This window comes from Pristiophorus japonicus, chromosome 2, assembly GCF_044704955.1.
Source record: "Pristiophorus japonicus isolate sPriJap1 chromosome 2, sPriJap1.hap1, whole genome shotgun sequence".
NCBI classification, from domain to species: domain Eukaryota; kingdom Metazoa; phylum Chordata; class Chondrichthyes; family Pristiophoridae; genus Pristiophorus; species Pristiophorus japonicus.
In genome coordinates this window covers 275,546,494-275,565,050 of record NC_091978.1, presented here as the reverse complement: position 1 = coordinate 275,565,050, position 18,557 = coordinate 275,546,494, and the positions used below count along the sequence as shown (strand labels likewise).

The window sequence follows — 18,557 nt, the reverse complement described above, 5'->3', positions numbered from 1 at the left end:
GTAGCCTTGTAGGTTACGGCACTTCAAGTGCATACAGGAACATAGGAACAGGAGTAGGCCATTGAGTCCCTCAAGCCTGTTCCACCATTCAATGAGATCATGGCTGACCTGCAACTTAACTCCATATACCTGCCTTTGGCCCATATATCTTAATGCCTTGGGTTAACAAAAAGCTATCAATCTCCGATTTAAAATGAACAATTGCTCTAGGATCAATTGCCGAAGCAAATTCCAAACTTCTACCACCATTTGGCCTTTTTTTCGGCAACAGGGGTGAGTTGGGTGTGGGCGGCATCGACAGTGTGTGCAAAACCCGTTCCCAGCTGCAGCCCGCCCTCTGACAGCAATCTTCAAATGATTGGCTGGTTAAGCCCGCCCTGCGGAGTTCCCAGCCAATTAACAGAAATGATGATGTCATCTGATGATGCGTCATCAGCCGGTTTTCTTAAAGGGACCATGGCCAACTTTTTTTCAAACAGTTCTTCTGACAGTGTTCTGCAGCATTGAGGTGCTGCAAACACTGACAAACACTGCACAAAGGTGCAAAGCTGTACCCAGGCTCTCCCATGACTCCCTCCAGATGCTTATGGAGGGAGTCACTACATGCAGAGAGGTTCTCTTCCCTTCCAATGGGCAGAAGATACCTCCCCATGACACCAACACAGCCTGGTTGCACAATGTACAGGAGGGCACAAGCAGGAATGTCCTCAGGAGAACCAGACTGCAATGGCGCAAACTTTTCAATAATCTCAGTAGATCACGGAACCTTACTGCAAAGCCACACTCAACCTCATCCTGCTGTGCCATTCATCACATCCTCATCACTACCTTCCCTACCCTACTCCTGCACATCCTTACTCACACCAACTTACGTTGCATCTCCACCATCCCTCTCTATCTACATTATCACATCCCCATCTCACTAGCCACCTCTCACACTCACCCTCATCCTTGTCCAATCACACCAACTAACAACACGTAAGTACTTGGATGCTCTATCCAATGTTCTTGGACAGATTTGTGTGTACCCTTGGAAGTGGCTTAATGAGTTTTAGTGAATGGTCAGACGTAAGAGTGATGAATGTGAAAGGAATGGCTTTGGCATTGCAGGGATGGTTTGTAGTGTTGGTATGGGGTGGTACCAACCTGGCATATCATGTGGCAGCCAGGGTACACTATATCGTGAAGTAAATGTAGCCATGGTGAGGCCATCCCTGACCTCCTGGGCAGCAATGTTGTCGGGTGCTGATGGCCCGTGTCCTGTGCAGGGTGATTGCGGAGAAGGTTGGTGGTGTTGGTGATGCTGGTGTGCCTGGTGATGTTGGTGTTGGGGCTGAGCGTGGTAGGATTCTGAGGACCAAGGTGAGATTTTATCAAGGGCACCGAAGCTACTGGAATAGATGGCAGGTGAGATTGAAATTGCAGGAGTGATCTGTCAATGGTGAGAGAGGTTGATCCAAGGAGGTGACAGTGAATAGAGAGTTCACTACAAACACTTCCAAACAGCATACAGCTTAAAAGTTTCTTCCAAATCCTAAAAGCTTCATCTTCTGAAAATGGAAAATGAACAGCTGTGAAATGGAAGCTTTTATACTACTTCTGCAAATGTCAACTTGCCAAAGCAATAGAGAGTCACTGAGAACCCAACTCCACTTACCTGGCATGTTCCCTGATGGACAGCAAACCTGGTAAAATTGTAATTGCCTGCTTTTAATCCTCTTAAATAGCATTAAACTACCTGTTAAGTACCTTAATTAACTGGCCTGCCACTTGGTGCCGTATCTGCAATCCGCATGCAAAATTGACAGTTGAGAAACTGACAAGGAGGCGGGTTCAGTGCGGGATCCTGTCCCGTTGTCAATCAGGATCATTTTAACAGCGGGCCTGCCTCCAAACCCACACTCGCAGGGCTGGGAAGATTCCAGCCTTTCTGTGTAGAAGTGTTTCCTAATTTCATTCCTGAAAGGTCTGGCTCTAATTTTAAGATTATGCCCCTAGTCATAGAATCCCCAACCAGCGGAAATAGTTTCTCTCTCTCTACCCTCTATACCCCTTAATATCTTGAAAACTTCTATTATTCATTTAACCTTTTAAATTCTAGGGAATACAACCCTAATTTGTGTAATCTCTGCTCGTAACTTAACCCTTGAAGTCCGGGTAGCATTCTGGTAAACCTACGCTATACTCCCTCCAAGGCCAATATATCCTTCCTAAGGTGTGGTGCCCTCAACTGCTCACAGTACTCCAGGTGTGGTCTAACCAGGGTTTTGTATAGCTGCAGCATAACTTCTACCTAAGAACTTTTTAAATGTGATGAGCATTTCTGCCTCTACCATCCTTTCAGGCAGTGAGTTCCAGAAAAGTTCTCCTCAACACCCCCTCTAATACTCCAACCAATTACTTTAAATCTATGTCCCCTGGTTATTTGACCTCTCTGCTCAGGGAAATATGTCTTTCCTATCCACTCTATCTAGGTCCATCATAATTTTATACACCTCAATCACGTCCCCCCTCAACCTCCTCTGTTCCAAAGAAAACGATCCCAGCCTATTCAATCTTTCCTCATAGCTAAAATTTTCCAGTCCTGAGAACATCCTTGTAAATCTCGTCTGTACCCTCTCTTGTGCAATCACATCTTTCCTGTAATGTGGTGACCAGAACTGTACACAGTACTCTAGCTGTGGCCTAACTCGTGATTTATACAGTTCAAGCATAACCTTCCTGCTCTTATATTCTATGCCTCAGCTAATAAAGGAAAGTATCCCGTATGCCTTCTTTACCATCTTATCTGTTCTGCTACCTTCAGGGATTTGTGGACATGCACTCCAAGGTCCCTTTGTTACTCTACACTTCTCAGTGTCCTACCATTTATTGTATATTCCCTTGCATTGATAGCCCTCCCCAAATGCATTGTCTCACGCTTCTCCGGATTGAATTCCATTTGACACTTTTCTACTCACCTGCCCATTGATATCTTCTTGCAGTCTACAGCTTTCTTCCTCACTATCAACCACACGGCCATTTTTTGTATCATCTGCAAACTTCTTAATCCTGCCCCCTACATTGAAGCCTAAATCATTGATGTATACTACAAAAAGCAAGGGACCAAGTACTGAGCACTGCAGAACCCCACTGGATACAGCTTTTCAGCTACAAAAACATCCGCCAACCCATTACCCTTTGCTTCCTGCCACTAAGCCAATTTTGGATTCAATTTGCCACTTTCCCTTGGATCCCATGGGCGGTTACTTTTCTGACCAGACTGCCATGCGAGACCTTGTCAAAAACCTAACTAAAATTAATGTAGACTATAACAAACGTACTACCCTCATCAACCCTCCTTGTTACCAGATTGTATTCAGGCTTCTTTCATTTCTTGTAGATCCCTCCCCAGTCTTACGAGTTTAAAACATTTGCCACTTCCCTATGCATCCTTTCTGCTAGGACACTGGTCCATTCCGGTTCAGGTGGAGCATGTCCCATCAGTATAGCAATAGACAATGGAGAAGCACAGGTACAATGAGGTACATGCCTCCACCAGAGCCATCATTGACCATTCCATAGGCATGGGGAAGCTATGTTCCTCCCATGCTGCATTTGCTGCAACAAGGTTTTTAGGCCTCCTCCAACCATAGTGCCCTGCTACTGCCACAGCTGCTCCCAGATGTTTTCCATGGTTGTTAGATGGCTATCGGCAGTCAATTTTCCAAAACACAATCACCCTTTAAGTTGCTACAGGCCTTTATGATCCAAAATCCTGCCCCCCAAAGGATGAGGAGCTAATCACACCAGGCATTTGCCCATGGCAAGTTAGTTGACCTTGGAAGTACTGTCAAATTCAGCAATGACTTACACTGGAACACTGGCCAGGACAAAAGATTGGCATGTTTTTCAAAGTATCAGCAGAGAAAGCAGGCAAATTCATTACTTATTCAACCCATCTCTCCAAACCATTACTATTCTCTCATAACATGACATATCTCAAATACTTTGACAAACACATCAACACATTGAAATGTAGTTGTGGTAGGGGATAGTATAGTTAGGGGGATAGATACAGTTCTCTGCAGCCGAAAACGTGAGTCCTGAAGGCTGTGTTGCCTGCCCAGTGCCAGGGTTAACGACATCTCATCTGAGCTGGAGAGGAACTTGGAGTGGGAGGGGATAAGTCAGATACGATGGTAAGTACTTCAGGGAATCGAATACGGCCAGAGTGATTTCCTGGACTAGTTTCGATCGCCTGGATGGATCAGAGAGGAATTTTTCCAGATTTTTTCCCCCAATTGGCCTGGGTTTTTAGCTGTTTTTTTGCTTCTCCCAGGTGATCGCACGGCTCCGGTTGGGGTGGTGTGTAAAATGTTGTGATGCATGAGGTATCAAGGCTGTGTGAGGCAGACTGGTTGGGCCAGATGCTCTTTACCTTTCCACCATTGTTCATTGTTCATAGGTTTATATGTAACCTTCAGGGCTGCTGACCGAGGGCCGTGTGGCTCTTTGTCAGCCGGCACGGACACGATGGGCAGAAATGGCCTCCTTCTGCGCTATAAATTTCTATGTTTCTATGTTTCTAAATAATGGAGGCTTGTAAGAAAGGTACGGCAATAATCACGGATGATTTTAATCTTCATATTGATTGGACAAATCAAATTGGCAAAGGTAGCCTTGAGGAAGATTTCATAGAGTCTTTCAGGATAGTTTCTTAGAACAATACATTGTGGAACCAACTAGAGAGCAGACTATTTTAGATCTGGTAATGTGTAATGAGACTGTATTAATTCATGATCTCATAGTAAAGGATCCTCTTGGGAAGAGTGATTATAGCATGGTGGAATTTCAAATTCAGTTTGAGGATGAGAAAGCTAGGTCTCAAACTTGTGTCCTGAACTTAAATAAAGGTAATTACAAAGGTATGAAGGCAGAGTTCGCTAAAGTTGACTGGGAAAATAAGTTAAAGGGTAAGATGGTAGATATGCAGTGGCAAACATTTAAGGAGATAAGGAGTATAATGTGGAAAAATGTGAGGTTATCCACTTTGGTAGGAGAAATAAAAAAGCAAATTATTATTTAAATAGGGAGAGATTACAAAATGCTGTGGTACAGAGGGATCTGGGGGTCCTTGTACATGAAATACAAAAAGTTAGCATGCAGGTACAGCAAGTAATTACGAAGGCAAATGGAATGAAGGCTTTTATTGCAAGGGGAATGGAGTATAAAAGTAGGGAAGTCCTGCTACAATGGTACAGGGTGTTGATGAGGCCACACCTGGAATACTGCATACAGTTTTGGTCCCCTTATTTAAGGAGGGATATACTTGCATTGGAAGCAGTTCAGAGAAGGTTCATGAGATTGATTCCTGAGAAGGGGTTGTCTTATGAAGAAAGGTTGAGCAGGTTGGGCCTATAGTCATTGGAGTTTAGAAGAATGAGTGGTGATCTTATTGAAATGCACAAGATTCAGATGGGACTTGACAGGGTAGATGCAGAGAGGATGTTTCCCCTCGTGGGAGGATCTAGAACTAGGGGGCATAGTTTCAGAATAAGGGGTCGCCTATTTAAAATGGAAATTAGATGAATTTCTTCTCTCAGAGGGTCGTGCATCTTTGGAATTCTGTACCCCAGAGAGCTGTGAAGGCTGGGTCATTGAATATATTTAAGGTGGAGATAGACGATAAGACGATTGTGATATATTCACAGAGCACAGCACACACAGCTTCCTAACATGGCAGGCAGCTCTCTCGGAAGTCTCCGGAAATCTGCCTAGTTCTGTTTATTATTAACCCTGCCCTTGCAGTACACAATACGTCCACATCCACAGTGTGGAGCTAAAAACATTACAAGTTTACAGACATTACACTTCTCCCTCCTTAATGAAGAAGCCATCATAACAAACATTAGACATAACTTTCATGTTTATACATAACACAAGATATAAACTTATTTTTTTTCCATATTTACAAATTTAACTTTACCACTTGTTTTCTGTTTCAAAGAGGATACCTTCACTCTCGAACAGAACCTTCCAAACATGGTGTCGAATCTAAACTCATTCGAGGCTCACCCTGAGGAATGTTTTCCTCCACGGAATTTCCTTGATTTTCATTTGAAGTCACTCTAACTTCAGGCTCTTTGTTTTCCTGACTCGGACTCAGACTTTCATTCTGATTCTCTCCTGGATTTGTTTCCAGTACATTGGATTTAGGATTTGCTACTAGTGTATCAAAACTATCTGATGAGTCAGAAATAATTGAATCATTCCCACCTTCAACTCCTTCCATGTCTGTAGGTAAAATATGATCAATATGAACAAACCTAACCTGTCCATTATCAAACATCTTGACCAAATATGTGCGAGGACCACATATCTTCACCACTCTTCCTGGTAACCACTTTAACCATTTATGGTGATGGTTCTTCACTCTCACCTTCTGGTTTAATTTCACACTTCTCTCTTTTACTCTACCTCTATCCTGAATCTCTTTCTGTCTTAATTGTGTCTCTTCTACGGACTGTGCCAAAATTTGGCTTTAACAATGAGAATCTGGTTCGTGGCTGTCGTTTGAACTCTGCTGGTGTTCTACCAGTAGTTGTATGAGGAGTATTTCGATATGTAATTAAAAAATTAGCCAATTTGTGATCCAATGACAACTGTCATTTCCTTGGATTTGGATCTAACATTTGTTTTATGAGGGCACGTTTTACAATTTGTACAGTGTGCTCTGCTGCACCATTCGAAGCAGGATGGTATGGTGGAACCTTGGTATGTTTCACATCATTTTTGCTCGTGAATTGTGCAAATTCTTCTGAACGAAATTGTGGTCCATTATCCGAAACAATCTCTTCAGGGAGGCCAAATGAAGAAAATAATTTTCGTAAAATGTCCAATATTTTACTTGTTGTTATTATGAATTTGCCTATTTGGTGCTGAAATTAGTATGTCATCCAAATAACATACTACCCCTTCAATACCTTGCAAAATCTGATTCATCACCCCTTGGAATATGGCAGGGGTGGAAGACACTCCAAACGGTAGCCTATTAAATTGATATAGGCCTAGATGAGTATTTATAGTCAAACATGACTTGGACTCCTCATCTAGATCAAGCTGTAAGTAGGCATTCGTAAGATCCAGTTTAGAGAAGATCTGACCACCTGTCAGTGTTGTGAACAAATCTTCTATATTCAGCAATGTATTGGGGACATTACCCTCTAGAAACTGGTTTACGGTTACTTTATAATCACCACACAATCTTACCTTACCATCGGACTTAGGTACAACAACAATGGGTGTAGCCCAATTACATCGATCTATCTTAGAAATAATGTTCTCAGTCTCTAGTCTTTTGAGTTCTTGCTCAACTTTCTCCTTGAGTGCATATGGTACGGAACGTGCTTGTAGTAAACCGATCTAGCATCCTTCTGTACCCTGACACTCGCCTTGAAGCCTTGGATCGGACTGCCCATTTCGCAGAACACCTTCGGATACTTCTTGCTAACCTCATCCATTGATGAAAATCTCGCTTCCACACAGAAAATCTTACTCCAATCCAGCTTCAGTGAGCTCAACCAATTTCTTCCTAGTAAGGTAGGCTTGTCTCCTTTCACTACTATTAGAGGCAAGTTTTGAAATTGATCTTTATATTTCATCGGTACGGTAATACGACCTACCACAGACATTTTCTCTCCCGAGTAGCCTCGCAGCTCTACCTTGGATTTCTCCAGTTGGAAGTCACACAATTTGTCGAGATACAGTGACTCCGGTACTACACTCACGGATGCACCCGTGTCAATTTCCATTGGTATCTTGAATCCTGCAACATCCATGTGGATTTTGATGCTTTCCGAATTGCTGTCCGGTAACCTTGTGCTCCAGATGACGTGTAACTCTAACATCTCCTCGTCTTGTTGTTGTTCTTCCATGCTATGTAGTCTCTTTGGATTTCTACTCATAGCTTTGAACGCTGGACTCATAACTTTAAAAGCTGGTTTACCCTTCAGTCGGCATGCCTTCGCAAGATGCCCAGTCTTTCTGCAGAAGAAACACTCTGCCTTCACGTATGGACAACTTTGAACAATGTGTTGTCCCAGGCACCAATAGCACGACTTCGACGCTCTGGTAGAATTTCCAGTTTCTGAGACTTTCGGCTATGCCCGTCTTTTACTTTGAACCTGCAGGTGATTTACCTCGGTTGACTGACGACCATAATCATTATTTAATTCTCAGGAATATTTTTCGGCCATGCTCATCGACCTCGCTGTCTGACAAGCAATCTCAAAAGTCAAGTCATCCGTCATCAATAACTTCCTTCTAATTGCATCATTTTTCACCCCACAAACAAAACGATCCCGTAATGCTCGGTTTTGAAAGTTTCCAAAATGACAGTGCATCGATAGCTTTTTTAATGCTATGATGTAATCACTGATACTTTCATCAGCCTTTTGATTCTGAATCCCGAAATGATAGCTTTCAGCAATTTTTAACGGTTTGGGGTTATAGTGCTGCTCCAGCTTCATTAAAATCTCTTTAAGCGTTGTGCCCTTTGGCTCGTCAGGCACAAGCAGATTTACAAGAGTGTCATATAATGCCGGACCTGCCTCCGATAAGATGATCACTTTCTTACGTTCCAACACAGCCCGGTTCTGGACTGCATTGTCTGGAACTTCAATTATGTTATTTGCAGTGAAATACATTTCTTACCGATCCACATACGCTTTAAAACGTTCCCGGTCGTGCCTATATTCTCCCAAATGTCCCAATACGCCTGCCATTTTAATCTCTAGCTGTTCACACCATGTGCTGTATTTTACCTTGGATTTTTTTAGCTTTTTCCAAAGGCAGAAACTTCCAAAGTCTCTCTGTCAGCTGGCTGAATCCTTTACCAACAAAATTTAAGCTTTAAATCATCCAAAAAATCCCATCTTCTGTCGCCAACTATGATATATTCACAGAGCACAAGCAGACACAGCTTCCTAACATGGCAGGCAGCTCTCTCGGAAGTCTCCGAAAATCTGCCTAGTTCTGTTTACTATTAACCCTGCACTTGCAGTACACAATACGTCCACATCCACAGTGTGGAGCTACAAACATTACAAGCTTACAGACATTACAACGATCAGAACAATAAGGGAATCAAGGGTTATGGGGCGTGGGCGGGGAAGTGGTGTTGAGGCCAAGATCAGATCAGCCATGATCTTATTGAATGGCAGAGCAGGCTCGAGGGTCTAAATGGCCTACTCCTGCTCTTAATTCTTATGTTCTTATGTCTGGTATTATCATGTAGACATGCTGATTTTACCGCTTTCAAGTATTTACAATAGCACATGCTATTACCAACTTTGGAGTCTTGCAGGTTCTTTTTCAGTGGGATCTAAATGTATTAATTAGCTAAAGATGAATCAACTAGTTATTTATATGTTTGGAACAACATACCCATCTGTTTATGAGTTGGCATTACAGTCATTGAACATGTGTATTTAATTATTGGTTGCTATTGTAAATCCCTGGAGCAATGATGTTAATAACTTTAAATGGGAACGGTTGTCATTATGATTAATACACTTCTTGTGTTTTTGTTTTTATAAAGGAACAGCCACAATCACAGACTATACTACAGGTAAATATAGATTGTAATTATTTCCAGTGGAGGTGTGAAGTCCCTTTAGTTTTCTTCTGAAACAATTTCAATTTTTTAAAAAATTTATGTAATTACAGTTCGTACAGAATCAGAAAGTTATTCCCAGGACTCTGACAATGATCCTCTCAGCCAAACACATTGTCTGATGTATTATTGGGTGTCATAAACCAGATAGGTCACAGGATAGACTGCTGGTTTATGCTAAGTTAGTTTATCTCAGATAGCGTGACAATGCTTTGCTACAATTGGTTTTGGGGTACCTCAACAAGGGAGGGAGAAATCAGCTAGTGTTCCTGCTCTTGATCACTCTTTGGTGATCCTTTCTGCATAAAGTGAACACGTCCTAATGTCAGGTGAGGATAAAATTGAGCTCCCCATGGTGGAATAGCTCACTCACTAGACTTACAAAACAGAAGAAGAATGACAACTTTTAGGAGGTAGTAAAAAGTGATTGGCACCTGTCCCATGCACCACAATGTGAGTTACTGTTGTTAGCAGAGGAGGGAGAATTTGAGAGGAAGGTAATTAAGGGATAAACAAAAGTCTTCAGCTTCTTCTCCAGCATGTACTATACACTATCTGAGAAATCCATAGAGGTACTCACCATTTGGTTGCTGAATAAATAAAATACAACTGTAGTTGCGTAAATTGAAAAGTGCAGCTGAAGGCCTCAAATGCTTTCACTTTGCAGATAAACTGAGATCCTATTTGCATTGATCTCCTGAGTCTCTGTAACTCTGCTGGGCTTCATTGTATGATAGAGACCATTAGAACAAATGTGCGCCCTTATTCCAGTGGCAGAACATTAGATCCTAATTTCTGTGGATCATGTACCCTGCAGTTGTTTACACTATAGACTGCAATGGTTTTATTCCCTTCCCGCAGAGGCAGAGGACCATTGATAGTACAGGTAAAGAGCTTCTGCGAGCTCTCAGTCCACCTGTCTAGGTCAGCAACATGTTGTTGACATCACTTGCCTATGTGGACCTTCCTCTATGTACGGGTAAGGTGTGCAACCAGAAAAAGAAAGGAACAAATTTGACTTTCCAGTAACTGCATATAAATGAATCTTATGCATAGATAGTTAATTTTCAGTTATCAAATTTTCCCCGCAGATTAATCAGGGTCCAATTCAGCACAATGTAAATGAAATGAAAATCAAGAGAGATGTAAAACGGACTGCCGATTCGCTATCGCCCGTTTAACACTATTGCACAAAATCAAAATTGCCCCCATTGTTTTGAGGGTCTATGACCACTTTATCTCTCCCAGTACTGGTTTGTGTAGTCTGGCTTGAATGTGGTGTATTACAGGGCTAATAGACAGAATGTGCACTTAACATTACCTTTAGAAAGAAGCCAGCTCAAGTCAGCACTTCCTAAAATATCCTGTGGGATTTCAAACATTACGAGAGATGCACATATTACCACTTTGAAGAGATCAAAAAGGCTTGTGGGAGGTACTGAAGCTTTACAGGTAAGTGTAGAATTCTCATTTCATTCCTTTAACTGTCTTTTGTTTCTTGAAGACATTGGAATAGATTTTGACTTTGAACGACAGTGTAAAATGAGTGATCGTAAGTCGGTGGCCCGCTTTACATCTCTCCCGATTTTTTATTTCCATTGCCCTCCAGGCAAATTCACCACCACTAGTGGGAAGAGGTTGCTGAAGAGGTCAATGCCAGGAGCTTAGCTCCCAGGACATGTCTACAATGCTGAAAGTTCAATGACCTCACCAGAGTTGTCGGGGTAAGAATACCACTCTCATTCTCTGCTCACATCTCCACCCTAACTACTCACAATAATCTCTGCCCCACATCCCTTCACTCTCCTACAATCACTGTCTCACACTTCACTCCACCTCCTTCTCCTCCTACTCACACACTCACTACTATTGCACCCCTCACTTCCCCACATCTTACGCACTACAAATCATGTATTTGATTACGAAAGGCAAATTCTCTAAACACTTCACAAGACTCTCACTAACACTCAACCTTCTTTATTGCAGGAGAAGATCGCGCACAACTTCTTCCAGGAGACTGCCACTGGAGGAGGCCGATTCTGCCTGCACATCCTCTCCCCCATGGAAGAAAATGTGCTAGCCATCAGGCATAGAGAGAGAGTCATGGCCGCGATGAGTGACAATGCTGGAGTTGGTGTCGGGTAAGGTTTCTTCACACCTTTTTCCTCTTTTTTCCTTTCTTACGTGTATCTCACCCTAAACACACTGCATAGCAAACTGGAGCTTTTTTCACCAGCCTATTCTCCCTCTGCTCTATCTTAACATCCCAATAGTGGATAATCAAGGGGCTATAGGGAGGGAGGAACTTAATACAATCACTATTACTAATGAAGTAATTCTCGGTAAAATAATGGGACTAAAGGCGCCTGGACCTGATGGCTTACATCCTAGGGTCTTAAAAGAAGTGGCTGCAGAGATAGTGGATGCATTGATAGTGGATGAATTGAAATTCCCTGGTTTCTGGGACGGTCCCAGCGGATTGGAAAACCACAACTGTAACACTCCTATTTAAAAAAGGAGGCAGACAAAAAGCAGGAAACTATAGACCAGTTAGCCTAACATCTGTCGTCAATTATTAAGGAAGCAGTAACAATACATTTGGAAAAGCATAATTCAATCAAGCAGAGTCAGCATGGTTTTATGAAAGGGAAATCATGTTTGACAAATTTGCTGGAGCTGTTTGAGGATGTAACGAGCAGGGTGGATAAAGGGGAACCATTGATTGTGGTGTATTCAATTTCCAGAAGGCATTCGATAAGGTGCCACATAAAAGGTTATTGCACAAGTTAAAAGTTCACGGGGTTGGGGGTAATATATTAGTATGGATAGAGGATTGGCTAACTAACAGAAAACAGAGAGTCGGGATAAATGGGTCATTTTCCAGTTGGCAAACAGTAACTAGTGGGGTGCCACAGGGATCGGTGTTGGGTCCTCAACTATTTACAATCTATATTAACGACCTGGATGAAGGGACCAAGTTTGCTGATGATACAAAGATGGGAGGACACAAAAAATCTGCAAAGGGATATAGACAGGCTAAGTGAGTGGGCAAAAATTTGGCAGATCGAGTATAATGTGGGAAAATGTGAGGTTATCCACTTTGGCAGAAAAAATAGAAAAGCAAATTATAATTTAAATGGAGAAAAATTGCAAAGTGCTGCAGTAGAGAGGGACCTAGGAGTCCTTGTGCATGAAACACAAAAAGTGATACAGCAAGTAATCGGGAAGGTAATTGGAATGTTGGCCTTTATTGGGGGATAGAGTATAAAAGCAGAGAAGCCCTGCTACAACTATACAGGGGATTGGTGAGGTCACACCTAGAGTACTGCATACAGTTTTGGTCTCCGTATTTAAGGAAGGATATTCTTGCATTGGAGGCTGTTCAGAGAAGATTCGCTAGGTTGATTCTGGAGATGAGGGGGTTGACTAATGAAGATAGGTTGAGTAGGTTGGGCCTATACACATTCGAGTTCAGAAAAATGAGAGGTGATCTTATCGAAACGTATCAGATAATGAGGGGGCTCGACAAGGATATTTCCACTCATCAGGGAAACTAAAACTAGGGGACATAGTCTTAGAATAAAACTGAGATGAGGAGGAATTTCTTCTCTCAGAAGGTTGTAAATCTATGGAATTCTATGCCCCAGCGAGTTGTGGAGGCTGGGTCATTGAATATATTTAAGGCAGAGATAGACAGATTTTTGAGCGAAAAGGGAATAAAGGGTTATGGGGAGCGGGCAGGGAAGTGGAGCTGAGTCCATGATCAAATCAACCATGATATTAAATGGCAGAGCAGGCTTGAGGGGCCAGGTAGCCTACTCCTGCTCCTATTTCTTATATTCTTAAGTTCTTATGTTAACACTGACAGCTAACCCTTATCCCTCTCTTTCATTTCAGGTGCTGAAAATGTCGAGGCACCTGTGCCACTTCAGGAAGATGTCGGTCTTCCTGAAGATGCACCTTCACTCAATCAAGCCTTAGCAAGCCCCAGTTCAGCAACTGATACCACACATACTTTCGAGGCTTGGCGAAGGAGGGGTCTTCATGTAGTGAATCATTTGACACAAGTGTGCAGAGGCTCAGGCAGGGGGATGGGACACCACAGGGTTCCAACTCGCTGGAGGGCAAGATCCTAGACTTGTTCTGCAGCAGAGGGCTCAGATGCTAACTTTGAGGGCCCAGTCTACCAAAGAAGGCTGATGGGAATGCTCCAGAAAATGCTAGGTTCTCTGGACAGCCTGCCAGTGAGCTTGCGCACAATGTGTCAGAGCATGGAGGAGTCCAGCTCCAATGTGTTTCAGGGCAGAGCATGGAGACCATTCTGAGTGGTTGGTTGCATGACCATGACAATGTTACCCACCATGATGGAGCATCTGCTGAAAGCTTTCATTATTGCTTTGATTGCTGCCATGTCGCTCAGTCGCTGCCATCTTGGCTCTGGGAACTAGTGTTGACAGGGGCTTTCAGAGCGTTATGTCACTCATGCACTCTGTTTTTGTGCAGAGCCATATGAGTGTTGCAGCACAGCCCCAGGAGAGTGGCCTTGACTCCATGGGAGAAGCATTAGTTGTCCTCTTTCAGGATGACAGCCTGCTCACCCGCTCCGCCAGTTCTTTTGTTAGTATTGCACAACCAGCTGGGCATACCGAGATGGTGCAATGTGCAGCCGGACCCTCAAGGCCCAGAGCTGCTCAAGGTCGCCCACCATGGCCATCTGAAGTGTCCCCAGTGGAGCAGCCGCCCCCTCCCAAACTGTAACCACTGTGAATACACTTTGTAGGAGTACTAGGAGAAGTAAACAAGCACAGAAGACAGGTATTAAGGGCTTACACAAGTGTGATTTTTAGTACTTTCTTTTAACTATTAGATTCAGATGGAATTGAGTTGTTGGATAAATTTGTTTTTTTTGTTCTGAATTTGGTTTGGGTATTTTATATGGTAATGAAGTGAAGATAAGACCCATAAGGCTGGACTAAAGGAAGGGAATCAGGTGGTGGTAGTAAGGATGGCGGTGATAAGGATTTTGGGGATGTTAGTGACAGTCTTGTTAGGGAGGAAGAACAAAGACCCGACAGCTTCCTTATGAACAGTGATGATGAGGAAGACGAGGAGAATGATGATGAAGGAGATGACGTCAGGCGTTCTCACAGACTTCCGTGTTCCTCTGTCCCAATCCCCTCAAACACAATCCTGGTATCAAGTTTCTTCACTTCTAAGCAACAGCTCAGATACTTTCACCTAGAGGGAAGAATTAGATAGTGTTAGGCACCAGGTGATTCAAAGAGCATGAGAGAGCCAGAAGAGTGGGGAGTGGGTGAGGATGCTGTCCTTTCCCAGCTTATTAATCATTCATTCTTGGGATGTGGGTGGGCATCACTGACAAGATCAGCATTTATTGCCCATCCCTAGTTACACTGTACTGGTTTGATAATAAATTGTTGGGTACTTCAGAGAACAGTTAAGAGGCACCAACATTGATATGGGACTGGAGTCACATACAGGCCAGCCCGGCAGGTTTCGTTCCCTAAACGACAGTAGTGAACCAGTTGGGGTTTTACGACAATCTGACAACTTCATGCTAACTTATACCGATACCAGCATTTGATTTACAGATTTTTTAAAAACTGAATTCAAATGCTGTGGTGGAATTTGAACTCAGGTTCTCTGGATTACTAGTCCACTGCATTACCATACCCACTTATGGCTGGGACCCAGAACTCATATGTACTAAATTGAAAAGAAGAATGTTCGTGGAATATCACACCTATGTGTAGGCTCTGAGCTCAGACTCCAAAAATGTGCAGCAACTGACTCTTGAATTCTCCTTTGCTACAACATCAAGGAAGCTTTGTCTTCCTTACAGACCCCAATGGAGCATGTGGCAGCTTCATTGGAATCTGCAACAGATCCCCACCAAAGAAGCAGCTGAGACCAGTCAGTGTCTGCACCTCCACAGAATGCAGCTCTGGTGACAATTGGGGCGAGAATACACAACATAACGGATCTCTTACCATTCCAACCACGATCAGAATCTGATCGCTACATTAGACCAGCCTCTCACTGATCAATAAGGACACGTATCAAGGGCTTAGTGGAATGGTGTCGGCTGGAGTCCACCTGCCTGATACTGCCATCTCTCAGCACAGCAGCATATGCCAGATCTCCAGCCTTCCTCCTCAGAGCAACCACATTAGTGGAACATGGGAGGAAACATAAAGTTGCCCTGGAGCAAGCTGTAGAGATGTAGCAGGCAGAAGCCTCCTGCCAGGAACAGGCTGTCATGAGAGGAAGGCCACCTCATTCCTATGATGCTTTTGCAGAGCATGGGCAGCCAACCACCGGTGACAGCACTAGCCCTCGGGTTGCATCTATCTAGGGAAAGCACTAGAATAAGTGAAAGAAAGGCATGTGTAGCCTTCCCAGGGAAAGCATGGTGTTAGAAAAGAGCAGATTGCATTGTGTTCACTTTCTGTACACCAACTATTTTTTAAAGAAAGGCATTGAATTTCTGTGGGGATTGTCCACATCTCCCACTGTAATCTGGGTGTGAGATTGGCGGAACTCTGGGAAAATTAGCATAAGTGGAAGATGGGGAGATCCCCATGGAAATTCAGGTCTGAAATGATAAATCTTCCTTAAGACTTGTCAGTTTTGTACATATGTTGTCTATTCTTTGAAATACAGCTTAATCTGAATAGTGGGTGCATTTTCTTTCTTTTTTTCTTTCCCTAGATGTGCTATTATAAACAAATAAAAAATTGTATTAACATATTTTGTCTCCATAGGGCGAATTTCCTTGGCAAATAGCAGTTTATGAAGATACAGTTTTGAAATGTGGGGGAATCTTCATTGGTGGTTGCTGGATTCTGACAGCTGCACATTGTTTAAGGTGGAAAACTCTGCACTCCCTAGACAATTAGTAACTCAGAATAAAGTATGCAATGAAATAATCCATCATGTTCAGTGGGCTCTCCACTTCATGCCCTTTCATGGCACTTTTTCATTGCATTTATACATCTCCTTTCATAGGGTGACCATAACTGTATGCAATATTTCATTTGTGACTTTCTTACTTCTGTATTCTTTGCCTCGAGATACCGAAAAAAGAATTCCCTTTACCTTTTTAATGGCCATATTTACTTGTGCAGCTATCTTTAATGATCTGTGTATCTGCACAGCAAGGTCCTTCTGCTTCTCTTCCACTTAAAAAAATTACCATTTAAGGTAAGATAGATGTTACAGCACATCATGACTGTGCTGGGTCTTTGCTCGAGGATCCAAAACTCCTTCCCCTGCCGCATTCTCTCCCCAAAGTCCTGTATCTTATTCTGCTTCAAATATTTATCCAATTTTCCCTTAAAATGTACAATGGTTTCTGTCCTCGATCATTCTCTGTGGTTCCTCTAACAACACTGTGTAAAAAAAATCTCCAAACCTCTCTCCTCACTCTTTTTTTATTTGATAACTACTCTTCACTGATTCCCCAATCGCATGAAATAGTCTTTCTCTATTTACTTTATTAAAACCCTTCATAGTTTTAAAAGCCACTATTAAATCTCCCCTTATTCTTCCCTGCTCCAGTGAAAATAATTCCTGCATCTCGTCTCTCCTCAGATTTCCCAACCTTGGCCTGATCCTGGTAAATCTACAGTGTACGCTCTCTATCACTTTAATGTTCTTTCCATAATGGGGCACTTAGCACTCTAACTGTGGTCTAACAAATACTTTGTACACATTTATCAGTACTTCTTTACTCTTGCTCTCTAGGCCTTAAAATGCTATTGGCCTTTTTATAACTTTATTTCCCTGCACTCACACTTTCACAGCTTTATGTATTTGAACCCCTGTGTCATCTTGTACATGCAGAGAGGATATTTCTACTCATAAAGGAAACTAAAGCTAGGGGACATAGTCTCAGAATAAGGGGCTTCCCATTTAAAACTGAGGTGAGGAGGGATTTCTTCTCTCAGAGGGTTGTAAATCTATGGAATTCTCTGCCCCAAAGAGCTGTGGAGGCTGGGTCATTGAATATAGGAAATAAAGAGCTATGGGGAGCGGGCAGGGAAGTGGAACCGAGTCCATAATGAAATCAGCCATGACCTTATTGAATGGCGGAGCAGGCTCGAGGGGCCAAATGGCCTACCACACAAATTTAAAGATTGAGTTTCCTATACTCAAAGCCAAATCATCTATATATAATACACATGTGTGTGTGTGTGTGTGTGTGTGTGTGTGTGTTAATGGCGGCAGGGCGGAAAGTTAGCTCCCGGGAATAGTTTGCGCCTCAGTAAGTACATTTGGGCAGCTGGGCCCTACGTCAGGGGGCACAGCGCTAAGGGAGGCATTGTAAATCTCCCTTGGCACTAGGATGGCAAACTCCCGAGCTAAAGAGCCAGCCTGGGAGTGCTCCGAGAGACGCCTGGGTGGGGAGGGGGGGGGAAACCTAAAAAAAAAACCCACAAAAACATTCCCAAAACATTGCCCACAGCACCACAACACAAATCACAAAAACAATCACACTTACCTTAGGAGTCCATTACTTATTTCTTCACCGAAGGGATGGTTAGACCACCCTGATTTCCCAGGCGGTCAGTATGAGGTGTGCTTTGGAGTGGACGGGTCGGACAGGAGTTCAAGCTTGCAACGGTGTGACACCGGCACAGCTCTTCTGGGCGGTGCTGCTCCGCGCTGCCATAAAAGCGGAGCCGAGGATCGCTGCAGGGCACTGGAAGCTTAAACACCTCACTGCCATTGCCACTACTCCAGGGCGAAAAACGGAGCGGAGAAGCCCCAAAAATCCAGCATCAAGAGTGTACCACTTCAAACCAATCAGGTTGCAGTCTAATTTCCAGCACTTCTGTTGGATTCCTGCCAAAGTTACAATGGAGTCCACTGAAACACC

General features: G+C 43.1%; 1 protein-coding gene across 1 annotated transcript in view; it reads left to right on the top strand.

Moving 5' to 3' along the window:
* cfi (complement factor I) overlaps window positions 1–18,557 on the top strand; it is a 120,837-nt gene that overhangs the window by 57,813 nt on the left and 44,467 nt on the right. Inside the window, exons 11-12 of the mRNA XM_070862263.1 lie at window positions 10,983–11,107; window positions 16,441–16,544. Of these exons, the coding sequence (XP_070718364.1) occupies window positions 10,983–11,107; window positions 16,441–16,544 (229 nt within the window). The remainder of the gene's footprint in view (window positions 1–10,982; window positions 11,108–16,440; window positions 16,545–18,557) is intronic.